Source organism: Coenobita brevimanus, chromosome 11, assembly GCF_032717465.1.
Source record: "Coenobita brevimanus isolate Jiangsu-jjx chromosome 11, ASM3271746v2, whole genome shotgun sequence".
Taxonomy (NCBI): domain Eukaryota; kingdom Metazoa; phylum Arthropoda; class Malacostraca; order Decapoda; family Coenobitidae; genus Coenobita; species Coenobita brevimanus.
In genome coordinates, this window is record NC_136964.1 from 8061700 (window position 1) to 8080532 (window position 18833).

An 18833-nucleotide genomic window follows, 5' to 3' on the forward strand; every position below is an offset into this window, starting at 1 on the left:
AATTGAATGCCGCGGTTTACGATTCTCCTCAGAAAAGGCCCGCTTCGGTGCCTAGATCCGCGATTTTCGTGACTTAACAGCGGTTTAAGGATGCTGGCAGTCTGACAGCCACTTTGCCGTGGATTACGAATCCGTGGTTTATAAACACGCGGTTTACGAGGATTGAGTGTACTAATAGCATGTTTTGTATTTTGTTTATAAAGGCTCAAATATACTTGCATACATCGGTCTTGGTCATCTAATGGCAGCTGTCCACATTGCTTGATCTTGCAGCCTCCCTATCCAGCCCCATATTGCTGAGGCCACACTGTATGACCTCATCTCAAGTCTTTTTGGTCTTCCTCTTGCTATTCTATCCCTGACATTCACACCTTCCACTCTCTGCAGCCAGTTGTTATCCTCCATCCAATCCACATGCCCCAACCATCGCAATTTACCCCTTATCATCACATCACTAATGCAGTACATTCAAGTCCCAACCTTCCTTTTAACTCTTCATTCACAAACCTTACTCCCCAGGCCTGTCATTCAAGGATGCACTGCACATCCATCTGATCATTCTCATCTGTACATTTGAGCCCACAAATATCCTCCTTCTTTACTGCCCGAGTCTCACTACCATACAGCATCTGTCTGTCTATCTATTGCCAGATGCCTTAATCCTGTAAGGGGTGGCCACAAACAAATTGCCTCCATGTCGCCCTGTCCCCCACCATTTCACTGCCCTGCTCCCAGCTCACACCACCCTCTCTTATATACCTCTCCACTCCATCCCTCCATCTCATCCATGGCCTTCCCTTCCCCCTCTCCCCCTCCACCTCACTCACATACACTCTCCTCATCACTCTCTCACTCTCCATCCTCTCCACATGGCCAAACCACTCCTAAAACATGGTATATACAAGGACTCCATAGCCCTCTTAAAGTCAGGAGGGGCCACATCTCCCAGAACTTCTTCCAGCCACTGCATACCCTTGTTACTGAGCTCCTTCCTGCCCCACCTCCAGCACAGTATCAAATCCCTCAAATAACATAATTCCTCCACAGATGCAAGACTCTCCAGCAAGATTAGTGTCTCTCTCTCTCTCTCTTTTCTGTATGCACACTTGTACCACTTTGTCACAGGGCAGACTCCTTCCCTACAAATGGCGTTGATCTCCACCTAGGAATCTTAGTCCGTACCACATCTTTTTAGTGCTCCAAGTATCAATCTATCTATCTATTGCCAGATGCCCTTATCCCGTAAAGGGTGGCCACAAACAAATCACCTCCATGTTGCCCTGTCCCCCACCATTTCACTGCCCTGCTTCCAGCTCACACCTCCCTCTCTCATATACCTCTCCACTTCATCCCTCCATCTCATCCATGGCCTCCCCCTCCCTCAGCCTCCACTTCACCCACATACACTCTTCTCATCAGTCTCTCGCTCTCCATCCTCTCCACAAGTTTGAATCACATCTCGTATAATTACCCCTGATGTCTACTGCAACAATATATTTCATGTGCATTGTATCCCTCTCACACTCATATATTTTACACATTGTATATAATTTCATAATACTGTACTTAGTTATATGGTCATCCTTTGTATATTTTTGTAGTAAAATACAAAAGTTTATCATTTATTGCTGTATGTCACCACCACACAACTTTGTCTCTAGAAGCATTGAAGGTTTAGGGAGTACTCAAACTGTTTTCAGCCAATGTACAATTAATTAAATGCGCGTTTTATGTTTGTTACAGGAATGAAGCAGCCAACATCATTTCTCTAAGCCATGTATACACAAGCACTGTCATGTTAGGTTTTTAAATTGATACACTGTATAGGGAATGATGGGGAAGAGTTTTTGATGGGGAACAGGCTAAGGGACTGACAAGAGACCAAGCTGGCTGGATGAATTTTGTGCGGAGAAGCGCGTAACTAGGGATTTGGCACCCCTTTATAATGTAACAGTGTTTGGATTGACTCTATCAGATAGGTATATGTGAAGCTATAGAATGTGGTGAAATTTTGTTTTTTTGGCCTATCTGATGGAGCCAGGATTCCGTGGGCTTGAATGATGAGTGAATGGAAGCGTGGCCCATTGAATTTGACAAACTTAGGCTGTCTGGACATTGCTACTCCTCACCCTGCCCTAGGATGGGAGAGGAGGTCCGGATGATGATGACGATGATGATGATGATGATGAACAGTGTGTTTTGAAAAGGGAATGGAACCTTAATTTCATCCACCCTTTCAACCTCTTCCCACTTCCCTGCTTCATTCTCCACCTTCCCCTTCCCTTTTGACCCTTTTGCCTCTCTCGCCTTTCATCCCATTCACCTTTCTGTCACCCCCTCCTCTCTCTCTTTTCTCCCTCCTCCTCCTCCTCCTCCTTCTTTACCATTTCCCTTCTTCCCCTGTCCTCCCTCATCTCCCCCTTCTCCCTCCTTCCCCCCTCTTCACTTCACCTCCTCCCTCCCTCCTTCCTTTTCTCCTCCTCCCCCTACCCCTCTTCAACCTCCTTCCTCCCTCCCCTTTCCCCACTTAAATCCCCTCCCTCCCCTGCCCATATTCCCTCTTTCACCCCATCCCTTTATCTCATCCTCAGCCTCTTCCTCCACACCCCATCCCTGTATCTCATTCTCGGACCCTTCCTCTCCACTCCATCCCTTTATCTCATCCTCAGCCTCTTCCTCCACACCCCATCCCTGTATCTCATTCTCGGACCCTTCCTCTCCACTCCATCCCTTTATCTCATCCTCAGCCTCTTCCTCCACACCCCATCCCTTTATCTCATCCTCCGTCTCTCCTCTCCACCCCATCCCTCTATCTCATCCTCAGCCTCTTTCTCCACACCCCATCCCTTTATCTCATCCTCAGCCTCTTCCTCCACACCCCATCCCTTTATCTCATCCTCGGACCCTACCTCTCCACCCCATCCCTCTATCTCATCCTCCATCTCGCCTCTCCACCCTATCCCTCTATCTCATCCTCGGTCTTTCCACCCCATCCCTCTATCTCTTCCTCGGTCCATACCCCTCCACCCCATCTCGCTATTGCATCCTCGGTCTCCCCTCCGCACCTCATTCCTCTCTCTTCCTCTCCACCTTATCTCTCTGTCTCTTCCTCCTATCCCTTTCTCATCCTCGGTCTCCCACTCCCCCGAGAACGAGGTGGCTTAAATCCCCTATCCATACCTAGTGGGAGAGATTATTAACTTTTTCAGCTTAGGAGAGCATCCCTGAGTTGTATAAAATCGCCTTAAGTTTGCATGAATTTAAAAAAATATATACAGTATATATCGTACTGGCTTTAGCCTTTGCGCATTATGATAGGTTAGAGTGGCAGAACAATTAAGTGTCCTGAAAACTGGGAGAGGGCTATGTTTTTAAGGAGGTGACAGGTTGATAACTGTGTCAATGATGCCTAATGATGAGTAACGAAGTCCTGCTCCTCTGGTTTATATCTGACTTATGAATGCTTGATTTTTCTTTTTTTAAGTAACTAATGATTTATTTATTTTTTTTTATTTTTATTTTTTTTAATGCATCCCACCCATTAAGTTTTATGCAGTACACCCTTCTAAGTTCACGTGACGTACGAAGGTTCGTAAAAGTCGTACAGTATTCTCTAATATTCATCCATTTAAGTCATGCGCTTATACTACAGCAAACAAAACCACGTGCTGGTTAAGTTACGCGAAGATAGTAGGTTAGATAGCAAAAATGGGTGGTGTACGAGATGTTGGGCGTAGTAGCGCAGATGAAGTTGCCAATGTAGCGCCTCTTTCGCTAGGTCGAAAATTTCACATTTAGCAGCAGTATTTAACGTCAAGGGGAACTCCTACAGATTTTAACACTTCTAGCTGCCTGTCATCTTGTGAACTTAGGAGGTTTTCTAAAACCTTGATATTTTACTTTATCACTCTCCAGTATGTTATATATTTTCAGCACGACAGTATACATGGATAACGTACATGAGAATGTGGAGAATATCAATATACTTAATAAAGAAATAAACTAAGAGGTACTAAGAAGCTTCGTTGTGTTGTCAGGCCACGGCCGATTACTGTGCCGTGTCCCGAGCTCATCTGAGACATCTCTGTGGACCGCAGGCTTAAGTTGCCATTCTAGTGCAATCCACCATCTTCCTTTCGGGAGTAGGGAAGTAGCTGGGGGGCGTTTGTATAGTCAGGCACTTCAATCGCCCTGCCATATCAGTGCCATCACATGACGGAGGCCCCGCCAAGCACGGATGCTTATCAGAACACGGACCAAGGAAATCACCCCAGATATTTTCTCCGATTAATAACTACGAAGAGAAACGAGCTTTACGCATGAAAAGTATAATAATGGGAGGACAAGAAAAGCACTCAAATATTTTCTCCGATTACAAACACTATGAAGAGAATTTGGAGCTTTATGTATGAAGAGTATATTTAAAATGCGGACAGAGGAAGAAGCCGGAAGACGATTATTTTTACTCTGAATTGGTCTAAAATTGTCACCTGTCATGTTTGCTGAGTTTTAACAAGAGATTAACACTGAAATGTGATGCTGGTCACGAAGAAGTGGAAAGAATTTAAAGCCACAGCATTGACCTTTTCTGCCACTGAGGTATGTGAAATAGCTACACAAGGACGAACATCTGGGCCAAGTTAGTGTGAGAGAAGTATAATGGATACAATCAAATCTTCACCAGACGCGAAACAGCGGAATTCACAATCTGTGTTCTCATTTCAATTCCAGATGCAATTTTTTTGTCTATTTGGCGATATTTCTGCGATATTTTAGCGGGGTTAGCGTTTTTTGTGGGCTTTGAATTGACAACGCTGGCGGCAGCAGTGAGCTTGGTGGTGGTAGTGTTGTCACGGTCACCCACACCCTTGTCTTTAAATTCGCTATTATTTATGTGCACAGCAAGGTGAGGCTGGCTACCGTGTCTTAGAGATATATAGTCCATGGAGGTGCTGAGAAAAACCCGATTGAGGGAATATGGACGGTGAAAATGTGAGAAAAATGGAGAGAAAACTAGCGGCATCGTTTAGGGAGGCCGCTGTTTACTCTTTAATAGACTAAATAATTGTTTACCTAGCTCTTCCACCCTTGTAACCTCCCAGCTTTTAATATACACAGGCCTAGCTCAAATTAAAAGCCCCATAGAAGCAAAAAAGAAGGATTTAAGCTGACTATCGTGTTGAGGTCATGGGCTATACGCTAGGCAACCATAAACTTGTGCGTCTCTCTTTAAAAAATGCCACTTTATTATAAATCTTTCTCCCAGTTCTCAAATACCGGGTCTGTGTAACCTTCAGAGGCCATGTGGAGATTTGAAGCATTTTATAGTGCAATTATAGGGGGCAAAAACATCCCATCTTGGTTATGATGTTAGGATTGGGCAATTTGTATAGAAAAGAGTAAGACAGAATCTACCCCAGCGCAAAATATAATTCTATACTCATTTCACCCCAACTTGGCCACGAATTGCTGTCTCCATCGTGAAATCTGATTTGTAGCAATAGATTAACATTAGCATATGAAGCCAGTCATGAAGTGCTATGGAAAGGATGTTGACCTGTAGTACAATATCTTCTTTTTCTACCATTGAGTGAAAAGCTGCAAAAGGATGAACATTTGGGGGAAATTAAGGTGAATGAACTAAATTGGTGTCCCTGTGTTTATAGAAAAAAAAAATTAAATATTGCAATAGAGCATTTCTTCACAGGGCATGTTTAGTATGTCTATCATTGTTCCTGATTTTTATATCCAGAGAAAGATACCTAGTCAGCTTTGTGTACTGCAGAAAGAAAATAATAATAATGATCATAATAAGTAATAATAAATAATAATAGTGATGGAGATAATTAGTTTGTAGCCACCTCTTATGGGATTAACATGACTATTTTTTATAGCAAAAGATGTGGTAGATAGGTGGATAATTATAGTAGGAATAATGATAATAATAATAATGGTAGTTGTAATAATAGTAGTAGTAATAACAATAACAGTAATAATAATAATAATAATGATAATAATAAAATAAAATAATACCGTACCACATATATATAATTTTTTCCTCACGATGACAGACATATAGGAGAACCTGTATAATAATGCCACATAAATATAAGGCGTTAAATAATTTCTTTATGTTAAATCTCTTTTTAGTTCTTAAATCCCAACTCAGTATACCTTTCTTTGGTCATGATAAATTTGAAACACTGTACAGTATTTTGTGTTGTTCCAGAATTAATGTCCTTACACTAGAGTATTTTGTGTCATTCCAGAATTATAAACTCTATACACCTCAGTATTTTGTGTTGTTCCAGAATTAACTGTCCAAACACTACAGTATTTTGTATTGTTCCAGAATTAACTGTCTAAACACTACAGTATTTTGTGTTGTTCCAGAATTATAAACTGTCCGTACAATACGTTATTTTGTGTTGTTCCAGAATTATTAACTGTTATATACCACTACCGTTTGGAAATATTTCTGGTATTAAACTTGGAGAGGTATATGAGAGAGGGGGGTGTGAGCTGGCGGCAGGGCAGTGAAATGGTGGGGGACAGGGTGACATGGAGGCGATTTGTTTGTGGCCACCCCTTATTGGATTAAGGCATCTGGCGGTAGATAGATAGATAGAAACTTGGATATTGAGACATCTGACAGTAGATAGATAGATAGAAGCTTGAAAATTGAGATGTCCGACAATAGATAGATAGAAACTTGAAAATTGAAACGTCTGATAATAGATAGATAGATAGGAACTTGGAAATAAAGACTTTTGGCTATAGATACAAATTTGGGAATGGTTTCTATTCCTACAGGGCTAAAAGAATCATATATTATATTGGAGATACCTGAAATCTTAATTATATTTTTCTGTTTCCCTGAGGTTATTATTATTAGTATTATTATTATTAGGTTTCATGATATTTTTAGGGCATTTGAAATCTTTGTTGTCGTGTTTTATTACCATTGATTTTATGTATCTCTATCCATCTACCTATATATCAGTCAGTCATTATCTGTATCAATCTATCTATCTATGTCTCTCTCTCTGTCTATCTCTTTATCTGTCTATCTAGGCTACAGTACACATATACTGTTACACACCAAACTCTTGCCGGGAAAAACCAACAGGCCTGCATTAAAATGTCTCCTAGTCTAAGTAACTTCTGCATCTTTAAATGTACATCGGCATCTAACTGTAGCTCCCACGGAATATCCAAATTTGCTAAGTTTGAAATTCTATCTATCTATCTATTGCCTGATGCGTTAATCCCATAAGGGGTGGATTTGTATCACCGAAGCTGTGATTTAATTTTCAGATGAGGGAAGACTAAGGAATAAATGACAACAACAGACCGTGGTGACAAGGTTGTGGAGGAGGAGGAGGGTGACACTGGCGAGGGTTGTTATACTCCTGATTGAATATGGATTTGTATAACTGAAGCTACACTTTAATTTTCAGATGAGGGAAGACTAAGGAAATAATGATGACAACAGACCGCAATGGCAAAGTTGATTAGGAGGATGACACTGGCGAGGGCTGTAATACTCCTAGTTTTATGTGAATTTGTCTCCTAGTTTTATGTGGATTTGTGTCACGGAAGCTACAATTTGATTTTCAGATGCAGAAAGACAAAGGAAAGGAAATGATGACAGCAGACCACAGTGGCAAGGTTGATTAGGAAGATGACACTGACAAGGGCTGTAATACTCGTAGTTTTATGTGGATTTATATAACTGAAGCTGTGTTTGATTTTCAGATGAGGGAAGACTAAGGAAATAATGACGACAACAGACCGTGGTGGCAAGGTGGTGGAGGAGGGTGATAATGGCGGGGGCTGTGATACCCCGACGGAGCCCCCTCCCTCCTCCACCCCATCCTCAAATTCAAACTCGTCACCCAACTCCATCCCTCCCAGCGGCGTCTTGGTTCCTGGAGGACCTAAAGGGCCGGATGGGACGGTCATTGAGGAGGTAAGCTGACCCAGGCTTGTATTCTGACTGACTTTGCTGCTTCCATAACTTTTCTTCCATATCAGTCCCTCTCATCTTAAATGTCAGGACCAACTTGCCTAGCCCTGGGCTCCTACACTCCTCATGGGGCAACATAGGATTGGATGATGAATGAATGGATTGATAGTTTCTGCACATTACAGTCCAGTATCCTCTTACATGTTAGTGATGCAAACTGTCAGTATTAGAATGAAATGAGGGAATGTTAAACCTTCTCTGCAAACCTTTAGCTATGAGGCTCCATGAAGGACTGTACTGGCCAAGCTGCAAACATCATATGAGGTGCATTTAACATCAATATTAAGGGTGATTCAGGGGAGCTAAACTACCTTACAAAGAATCAGCCTGACAGGAATCAAGGTAACATTTCTCCCTTAGCAGTTTATTCTTTACACCAGTATCTTCTTTAATGTTATTGATAAAAATGTGATGTCAAAATGATATGTTTAGGTGTAATATGGAAAATAAATAACTGAGGATTTGAAATAGGCTACAGTCCATATGTCTTTGCATTGTCACCCCTTTTTACTGCCATTTTTGCCTAGTCTATAGTACATTGGAGAAAAATTGGCTAGTAAATTCCATGCTATCTTTAAAGTATATTTGCTGGTTTTATCCGATTGAGAGTAACAGTTGTGTGTAAAAGCTTTGATAATTTAGAATACACCTCCTCCCATTTTTTTTTTTTTTTTTTTTTTTTTTTATATAAATAAACAGGGACTACCCATACAGTAAATTAGATGATGTCTTGAATGCAGGGACACTCTCTCTCTTTCTCTCTTGAATGAATGAATGTTATCTCTGGTGGGGGGTTAGGAGTTAATGAAGGAAGCTTGTGAATAGTTTCCTCCTGATGTTAAGGGGACCGTTCCTTTGTACTGTGGGAATATTGTATGCTGGGTGTGAGAAGTATAATGCTTTTTTATACCAAGGATGAGATGGAGGGATGAAGTGGAGAGGTATATGAGAGATGGGTGTTTGAGGTGGGAGCAGGGCAGTGAAATGGCGAGGGACAGGGCGACATGGAGGCAGTTTGTTTGTGGCCACCCCATACGGGATTAAGGCGTCTGGCAATAGTTAGATAGATAGTAAAACTTGGCCTGTCGATGGAAATATGTCTGTAGATTTGATTAATAAGATATGAGGATGACCTGATGGATATGCAGTGCTTCCCCAAATGACAGGAACTTCATGTGGCATACTGAGTAATTGTAAAGGAGCAGCTGAGAGACTGTGTGTAGATTGAAAGGCACTGGTGATGTGATGTGTAAGGGGAGATTGAGACAGGTTGGATGTTGAAATCATCCATCCATCATCCAATCCCATGTTGCCCCCCATGAGGAGCGTAGGAACCAGGGGCTAGACAGGTTGATTAAAATTGGGCGAAAATATCCTTTCAAAACAACACTATATCCAGGTCATGACGGCGGTGGTGGGAAAGAAGCAGCCCGTCAGAGGCCAGGCTTTCCGCGCCCCCAATGGAGAGTACGTGTCCTACCTCTGCACCGACGACAACACCCTGTATCGGCCAGGAGGTGAGGCGTGCCATCTGTCTCTCCATCTGTAGCCATGAACATATCACTTCATCACCCTGTCCTCTGCTTTCAACATACCATCTCACCCTCTTCAGTTTTTTTTCTTATCTTTTTCAGTCGTGGGGGGAGCTTCTCAATCCTTTCCATTACATAGGCTTTGTTTTGTATTCATTAACCCCTACACGCCAGTTGACGTGCATAGCCGTCATGATTTTGGGCGCGGAGCAACACCGGTTGATGTGTATAGCAGCAAGCATCTTCCCACGACCCTTCGTACTTTAACTTATCCTTACTCATCGACGGGACCACCTGGAGACGTGGGGATACTGTCACATGAAAGAGGAAGAGTTGCTGAATCTTATGTCTCTTTAATTTTTTCTCAAGCTGTTATAGTTTGGCAGATATTAGGATTTGAAGTAAGGGTATTTTTTTTTCCATCATGGGTATCCCCCATAGGGAGGAGCGTGTGGCATCAGAAAACCCCCGGCGTGTAGGGGTTAAGGAAGGGGTATGTCTGCCGCTCATTGGGCTGTCCCCCGTTACATGTACACTCGGTCCAGAAAGTATCGGTGCACTGTGGGTCCGTTACCATCCGAATTGATTCAACCATGTGGCAGTGACAGCCCGTTAATACCTGCATATATTATAACATTTATAGCCATTCCCTACGCATTATGAAGGACACAAGCGGTGACTGATAGAGCAGTCATCTATCGTCTGGGATGCCTGCTTGTGGGAGGACAGAACCGCAATTTCCAGTTTCCTTTGTTCCGTGTGTCATAATATTTAACACATATTCTGCACCGATACTTTCTGGAGCGAGTGTACATTACAATTAGGTTAAATGCTCAGGTTTATATAGATGCAGTACCTGATGCAGCTGAGACCTTGATCATCCCCCACTGGTTATTTACATAGCACAAATAAAGCATATATAACACCATGTCTCACATATCCTGTCACATTGAATTATCTGTTGGTTTCTAAATTTAAAAAGGTAGCAGTAACATCATGTAAGTCTTTTATTATTATTATTATTATTATTATTACCATTATTGTTATTATTATTATTATTATTATTATTATTATTACCATTATTATTATTTTTAGTATTACCACTATTATTATTATTATTATTATTATTACCATAGCTACTCCTCACCCTGCCCTTGGGTGGGAAAGGAGGTCCGGATGATGATGATGATATTATTATTATTTTTTCAGATTCTGTGTATATCGAAAGTCAGCGGGCAGACCAGCCTTTCTTCATCTGCTCAATACAGGAGTTTCGACGAGTAAGACTTATCAATTACTTTATGGAAGCTGGTTATCATACAAGCAGTTTCCATCCTTCTCTTGAATAAATCTCACGCTGTGTTGTTTATATGGCGTAAGAAAGCATTAGGAGAAATACATTGAGGTGGTTTGGCCATGTGGAGAGGATTGAGAGTGAGAGACTAATGAGAAGAGTGCATGTGAGTGAGGTGGAGGGGAGGAGAAGGATGGGGAGACTGAGGATGAGATGAAGGGATGAAGTGGAGAGGTATATGAGAGGGGTGTGTGGGCTGGGGGCAGGGCAGCAAAATGGCAGGGGACAGGGTGACATGGAGGCGATTATGTTTGTGGCCACCCCCTTATGGAATTGAAACGTCTGGCCATAGATAGATAGAAGTATAATAAAACACCAGAGATTGTTTGGCTTTATACAGGAATGCAGAGGTTGTTTTGGGATCTGGAATGAGCTTTGCAGTCTCTACAGTCCAATGATGCTGTTTTAATTTTCTTCTAACTACTCCAACTGCTCACTGTTTATGTCAGTGTAAATTAACCCACTTGTTTTCCCTTCGTGTCAACAAGTGGGTTGGTGGAGGGTTAGTGCCCCTACCTGTAAAACATCTAACTCAAAGACAAATGGCCACCGCTTAAGGGATTATGGTGTCTGACAATAGATAGATAGAACAGTCTGTATGAGGGGGTGTTAGCTAGAATTTACCTTTTCTCATGCTGATCAAGTACAAGGCAGGAAAGGAGTGTGTGTGTGTGTGTGTGTGTGTGCGTGCGTGCGTGTGTGTGTGTGTGTGTGTGTGTGTGTGTGTGTGTGTGTGTGTGTGCATGCATGTGAGAGAGAGAGAGAGGTATCAAGTGGTGTAATTTCCTTTTTTTCCTCTGACAGAGTAAGAGGGACACACTGATGGTGAATATCAAGTGGTTCTACCGGCCCTCGGAAGTGCCGGAGACCGTGTACCAGCGCCTGGCTCAAGACCGGAACACAGAGAACAGTAAATTTTAACTCTGATTTACTGCACCTCTCTATGGTCAGACTCAAATATGAAGTCTGTTTGGGTGGGGCCCGCGTGGGGATTTCCCTCTCTACAGCTCTGCCAAACCTCTCTCTCTCTCTCTCTCTCTCTCTCTCTCTCTCTCTCTCTCTCTCTCTCTCAGTTGATTGAGAAAGTTTTTATATATTTATAAGTTTTGTTTTCTTCTATATTGTTTCGACCTTTTTTCCACACCACCACTGAGGAAGTGACTGGTCACCTGAAGTCTGAGGTGGGTGTCCTTGACCTCTGACGACGTCGGAAAGCGACGTTGTCACGTGGTGTGGAATTTATACAAATCATTGCTATTATCCTAAAAATCGACACATTCATAGCACTGTATAGCCTTATTTAATATATTTAATAAGTACAGAATATTTAATATACAATTTCAAATAGTAAATAGCTGACATATGACAGAGAGAGAGAGATAGGTACTGGGGTTGATGCGGCAAAGCTGTAGAGAGGGAAATCCCCTCTCGGGCCCCACCCAAACGGACTTCATATTTGAGTCTGACTCTAGCATTTATTTATAGCACTGTATTTATTAATACTGCATTGTGGTGTGGATGTGGATGTGATAGGAAGCATTAGGAGAAACACACTGAGGTGGTTTGGCCATGTGGAGAGGATGGAGAGACAAACTGACAAATGAGGAAGTGAAGGAGCGTTGTGGTGTGGATGTGGATGTGATAGGAAGCGTTAGGAGAAACACACTGAGGTGGTTTGGCCGTGTGGAGAGGATGGAGAGTGAGAGACTGATGAGGAGATTGTATGTGAGTGAGGTGAAGGGGGAGGCCAAGGATGAGATGGAGGGATGGAGTGGAGAGGTATATGAGAGAGGGGTGTGTGCGCTGGGAGCAGGGCAGTGAAATGGTGGGGGACAGGGCAACATGGAGGCGATTTGTTTGTGGCCACCCCATACAGGATTAAGGCGTCTGGCAATAGATAGATTTGTAGTACTGTATTTATTAGTTATTCAGTTATAATTTCCTTGCTCATGGACCTTCCCTCACCCCATCTGTGGTTGGGAGAAAGGCAGGATGGTGATGATGATAATGTTGGTGATGGTGAGGATGATGATGATGATGATGATATGATGATGATGATGATGGTGATGATGATGATGATGGTGGTGGTAGTGATGATAATGATGATGGTAGTGATGATTCAATTTAAGGGTGTTATGTTGAAGAGTATTTACACTTGTTGGCGCAGACAATAAGTCGCTGGTGACGGACGATCCAGTCATCAAGTCCCGCGAGCTCTTCATCTCCGACGCAACGGACACCTACCCTGTCTCGGTGCTGCGGGGGCTGTGCCGGGTGGATCACTATTCCGACATCCACTCCGTCAGGGATTTCAACCCCGAACACAACTCCTTCTTCTATATATTAGGGTAAATATGGGGAACTAATGGTTTTATTATTATTATTATTATTATTATTATTTTATCGATCGCTATTCTGACACCTATTTTGTCAGGGATTTCAACCCCGAACACAACTCCTTCTTCTATATATCAGGGTAAGTATGGGGAACTACAGGCTTTATTATTTTTTATCTTTATTTCACTCGCATCTTAAATGTCAGGACCAACTTGCCTGGCCCCGGGCTCCTATGCTTCTCATGGGGCAACATAGGAGTGGATGATGGATGGATTTTATTGTATTTATATTTTCATTTTACTTATATATTTTTTTTATGTAAGGAAGAAGGAAGCAAAGGCCAGAAGCCTGCAAAATTGTTCCCTCCAAGAAAAAACGAAATAACTAAATTCAATATCTGTGTGTTTTGAGATACTTGGACACACTGTGTTTCTCTCTCTCTCTCTCTCTATCAAGGAAGAAGGGACTAAAGGCCAGAAGCTCACAAGATGGTTCCCTTAAAAAAATAAATAAAAAAATAAAAATAACAGAGAGCCAAATTCAAGATCCGTTCTTTTGAGATGCCTGGACACGCTGCATTTGAAAGACTGGAGGTCATAGGCAGGAGGAAATACAGAGGAGGTCGTGTACTGCCACAAAGGGAAGTAGGCTGATCATGTACCCTTAAAATATAATGAACTATGGTAACTTATTCTTGGGTCCTTATATCTCAGTGGTGAAAGATTGACTTGGAGAGTATGAGTAAGGGGGGAGAAGGAGACAGAGGATTAAGGTGGAGGGATGGGGTGGAAGGGTATATGAGAGGATGGAGGGATGGGGTGGAACGGTATATGAGTGGATGAGATGGAGGGATGGGGTGGAAGGGTGTATGAGAGGATGGAGGGATGGGGTGGAAGGGTGTATGAGAGGATGGAGGGATGGGGTGGAATGGTATATGAGTGGATGAGATGGAGGGATGGGGTGGAAGGGTATGTGAGAGGGTGGAGGGATGGGGTGGAAGGGTATAAGAGAGGATGGAAGGATGGGGTGGAAGGGTGTGTGAGAGGGTGGAGGGATTGGATGGAAGGGTGTATGACAGGATGGAGGGATGGGATGGAAGGGTGTATGAGAGGATGAAGGGATGGGGTGGAATGGTATATAAGTGGATGAGATGGAGGGATAGGGTGGAAGGGTGTATGACAGGATGGAGGGATGGGGTGGAAGGGTATATGAGTGGATGAAATGGAGGAATGGGGTGGAAGAGTATATGAGAGGATGGAGGGATGGAGTGGAAAGGTATATGAGAGGATGGGGTGGAAGGGTATATGAGAGGATGGAGGGATGGGGTGGAAGGGTATATGGGAGGATGAGATGGAGGGATGGGGTGGAAGGATGTATGAGAGGATGGGATGGGTGAGGTGGAAAGGTATATTGAGTGAGGGTGTGAGCTGGAAGAAGCACAGCCAAATAAGAGAGAACAGGGTGACGTGGAGGCAATTTGTTTGTGGCCACCCAATAGATAAATCACCGATGTTGTAGGTAAATGACTAATATTTTACGTACTTTTCCAGGTACAATCCCGAAACTAGAAGATTGGCCTCTACCCAGGGAGAAATTCGGGTAGGACCATCTCACCAGGCCAAGCTGCCCGAGTACAGGTAGGAATACGAGATGGATTACAACTCACATCCTCTTACAGATTTTGTTATAAGTCGAGGATGCCTGTAATCTGGTGTATAGCCTTTTGGTTTTTTCTCTCTGTTCTATGTTCATCTGTAAAAAAATCTGTTGTGTGTGTGTGTGTGTGTGTGTGTGTGTGTGTGTGTGTGAGTGAGTGTGAGATAAGTACCGTAGTGTGTTTTTGTCTTATTGTGCAGGGGTAATGTTGGGGTGGGTGAGCGTCCTGAGGTGTGTTCCGAGTGTGTGTGTGTGTGAGTGAGTGAGTGTGAGATAAGTAGTGTGTTTTTGTCTTATCGTGCAGGGGTAATGTTGGTGTGGGTGAGCGTCCTGAGGTGTGTTTGGAGTGTGTGTGTGTGTGTGTGTGTGTGTGTGTGTGGGTGAGATTAGTGTGTTTTTGTCTTATCGTGCAGGGGTAATGTTGGTGTGGGTGAGCGTCCTGAGGTGTGTTCGGAGTGGGAGGAGCAGCGATGGATACCCGGGGCCTCGCTGGACACCGACCTCCTCATGTACCTGCGTGCTGCCCGATCCATGGCTGCCTTTGCCGGTCTTTGCGATGGCGGATCCACCACTGACGGGTGTAATGCTGCCTCACGCGACGACACCACCATCAATGCGCTGGAAATGGTAACTTTAAATCTCCTGTAATCCATTGACGTCTTTTGCCTCTCATTCTTGCTGCCTTCAGAGGATTTTTATCAGCATTAGGGAGACCTGTTAAGCTGGAGGGGTCAACTCTGGAACTGTCTCCCTCTGTCTAATCCATTGATGTCTTTTGCCTCTCATTCTTGCTGCCCTCAGAGGATTTTTATCAGCTTCAGGGAGACGTGTTAAGCTGGAGGGGTGGCTACAAACAAATCACCTCCATGCCGGCCTGTCCCCTACCATTACGCTACCCTCCTCCAACTCACACTCCCTTCTCGCAAATACCTCTCCACTCCATACCTCCATCTCATCCCCAGTCTCCCCCTTCCTCTCCCCTCCTCCACCTCACTCACATACACTCTCATCATTAGTCTCTCACTCTCCAGATTATTGATATATTTGAGCCTTTATTGTGTTATGTATCTTCATGGTAGTGTATAATATTATAGTCGCGGCGCACAACTCTAATGTTATGATCGTGCCCTGGCAACCTACCATTCAAGAGTGCATCTGATTTTGTGTATAACAATTGAGACGTATGTGATTCTATAATAATTGAGACGTATGTGATTCGTGTATAATAATATTCGTTTATAATATATTCGTGCATAATAATATGATTCGTGTATAATGTAATATGAAATCGGACGCACTTTTGAATGTTAGGTTGCCAGGGTACGATAATGACAACCTCAGAGTCTTGCACCGCGACTGTTGTGTCATGTGGTGTATTTTAATCCCTTTTAATTTCCCAGTTGCACAATAGCGACTACGATCATGGGAAAGCTCTACAGGCTCTCGTCAAGTGCCCAGTACCTGATGGCATTGAAAAAAAGTGGTCCGAGGATGATAGGGTAAGTTGACCTGCATCCACCCATGTCAGTATGAATGCCTGGACAAGAGGGATGGTTGTATGTGGGAGTTCAGATTTTTAAATGTGTGTCTTTGGATGTGTGAGAATGTGAAGGAGTGTTGTGGTGTGGATGTGGATGTGATAGGTAGCGTTAGGAGAATCACATTGAGGTGGTGTGGCCATGTGGAGAGGATGGAGAGACAGACTGACAAATGAGGATGTGAAGGAGCATTGTGGTGTGGATGTGGATGTGATAGGAAGCGTTAGGAGAAACACACTGAGGTGGTTTGGCCATGTGGAGAGGATGGAGAGTGAGAGACTGACAAGGGGAGTGTATGTGAATGAGGTGGAGGGGGAGCGAGGCAGGAGGAGGCCATGGATGAGATGGAGGGATGGAGTGGAGAGGTATATGAGAGAGGGAGGTGTGAGCTGGGAGCAGGACAATGAAATGGCAGGGGACGTGGTGACGTGGAGGCGATTTGTTTGTGGCCACCCCGTATGGGATTAAGGCATCTGGCAATAGATAGATAGTGTTTGAATGAGTCAATTGGGAGTGTGTCGTCCTGTCTCGGCTACCTCCCTTTGTTTAGGGGAAGCAGCCTGGGTAGATAGATAGAGTGATAGAACTGGATATACGATTATGTGGCAGGTTCAGAGATAGATAGATAGAACTGGATAGATGATTATGTGGCAGGTTTAGTGGTCATGCAAGTGATGGGTCTTCCACTCTCGTACTTTCCTTGAGTTTGGGTCCCACCTCATCCCAACTTCAGACAGAGAAAGGGTTAGGATATTGCTGTTGATGATTGTGTGTGTGTGTGTGTGTGTGTGTGTGTGTGTGTGTGTGTGCTTACCTAATTGTATCTTCACAGGAATAAATCAAACTCAAACTGTCCCGTTTGTGTGTGTGTGTGTGTTTCTTACCTAATTGAAACTTTACAGGAATAAGTCAAGCTCGTACTGTCCCGTGTGTGTGTGTGTGTTTGTGTTCTTACCTAATTGTATCTTTACGGGAATAAGTCAAGCTCGTACTGTCCCGTGTGTGTGTGTGTGTGTGTGTGTGTGTGTGTGTGTGTGTGTGTGAGTGAGTGAGTGAGTGAATTAACTAGATTTCATTCATGGTAAATTGGTAAGGATTTTTTCCACATTTGCAGCTTATTTCCCAAGGCTCAATGGAAGAATTAAATATACATACACTCCTTGTTAGTCTCTTTCTCCATCCTCTCCACTTTGTCAAAATACATTACCTTAGCAAGAATTAATATAGACAGCATTTAGTCCATATTAAAACTAACATTTTTTTTATTTTTTTAAATTTTTTTACAGAAAAGATTTATGAAAGGACTAAGGCAGTATGGCAAGAACTTTTTCAGAATTCGCAAGGATTTGTTACCCCATAAAGAAACGGTAAGTTCGTGTTAAGTACGGTAAGGTATATGTTACGTACTGACTGACTAGGAATGTGTGTGTGAGTTAGGTGGAAGGGGAATAGGGGGGAGAGGGAGACCAAGGATGAGATGAACATACTGACGGACTAGTGTATGTGAGTGAGGTGGACGGGGAATAGGGGAGAGTAGAAGACCATGGATGGGATGGAGCATGTGGGTGAAGATGTGAGTTGAAGTGAGGGAGGCCACATAACGGAGAACAGGATGATAGAGACAGCTTCGTGGTCACCTCTGGGATTAGGACATCTGGCTGTAGATAGAAAGACACTGACTGTATATGGGAAGTGCGTAAGTGTGTATATAAATCTATCTTCCTATTGCCAGACGCCTTAATCCCGTACGGGGTGGCCACAAACAAATCACCTCCATGTCACCCTGTCTCCCGCCATTTCACCGCCCTGCTCCCAACTCACACCCCCACCTCTTTCATATACCTCCCCACTCCATCCCTCCATCTCATCCTTGGCCTCCTCCTCCCTCTCTCCCCCTCCTCCTCACTCACCTACACTCTCCTCATCAGTCTCTCACTATAAATAAAGAAATGAAAATGTGTAGATGGTTTGGCCTGTGAGTTGGAGTGAGGATTCCAGTGGCTTAAGTAGTGTGTGAATGAATATCTGACCCATTTCACCAGGCATACCATAGTTAACCCTCTCCTGTGCATTCTTTTTCTGTGTTTTCAGTATACTATATTATTCCATCTTTAGGTGGGGAAAATATGATGATGATGATGATTTAATTTTCATTATTATTATTATTATTATTATGATTGTTGTTGTTATTATTATTATTGTTATTATTACAGTATTATTATTATTATTATTATTATTATTGTATTTATTTTTATTATTATTACTACTACTACTACTACTTCATTTTGTTGTTATTATTATTATTATTTATTTTTATTATTATTATTACTACTACTACTATTACTACTACAACTACTGCTATATTATTATTATTATTATTATCATCG

At 42.9% G+C, this 18833-nt stretch overlaps 1 protein-coding gene across 1 annotated transcript in view; it reads left to right on the forward strand.

Annotated features, from left to right (window-relative positions):
• The first annotated feature begins 7780 nt into the window (after positions 1 to 7780).
• Positions 7781 to 18833, forward strand: part of Gug (arginine-glutamic acid dipeptide repeats grunge) — a 40385-nt gene continuing 29332 nt past the window's right edge. The window contains 9 exon segments of the mRNA XM_080281841.1: positions 7781 to 7972; positions 9429 to 9546; positions 10771 to 10841; positions 11720 to 11830; positions 13079 to 13263; positions 14803 to 14889; positions 15322 to 15535; positions 16309 to 16407; positions 17733 to 17813. Coding sequence (XP_080137967.1) covers positions 7781 to 7972; positions 9429 to 9546; positions 10771 to 10841; positions 11720 to 11830; positions 13079 to 13263; positions 14803 to 14889; positions 15322 to 15535; positions 16309 to 16407; positions 17733 to 17813 — 1158 coding nt within the window.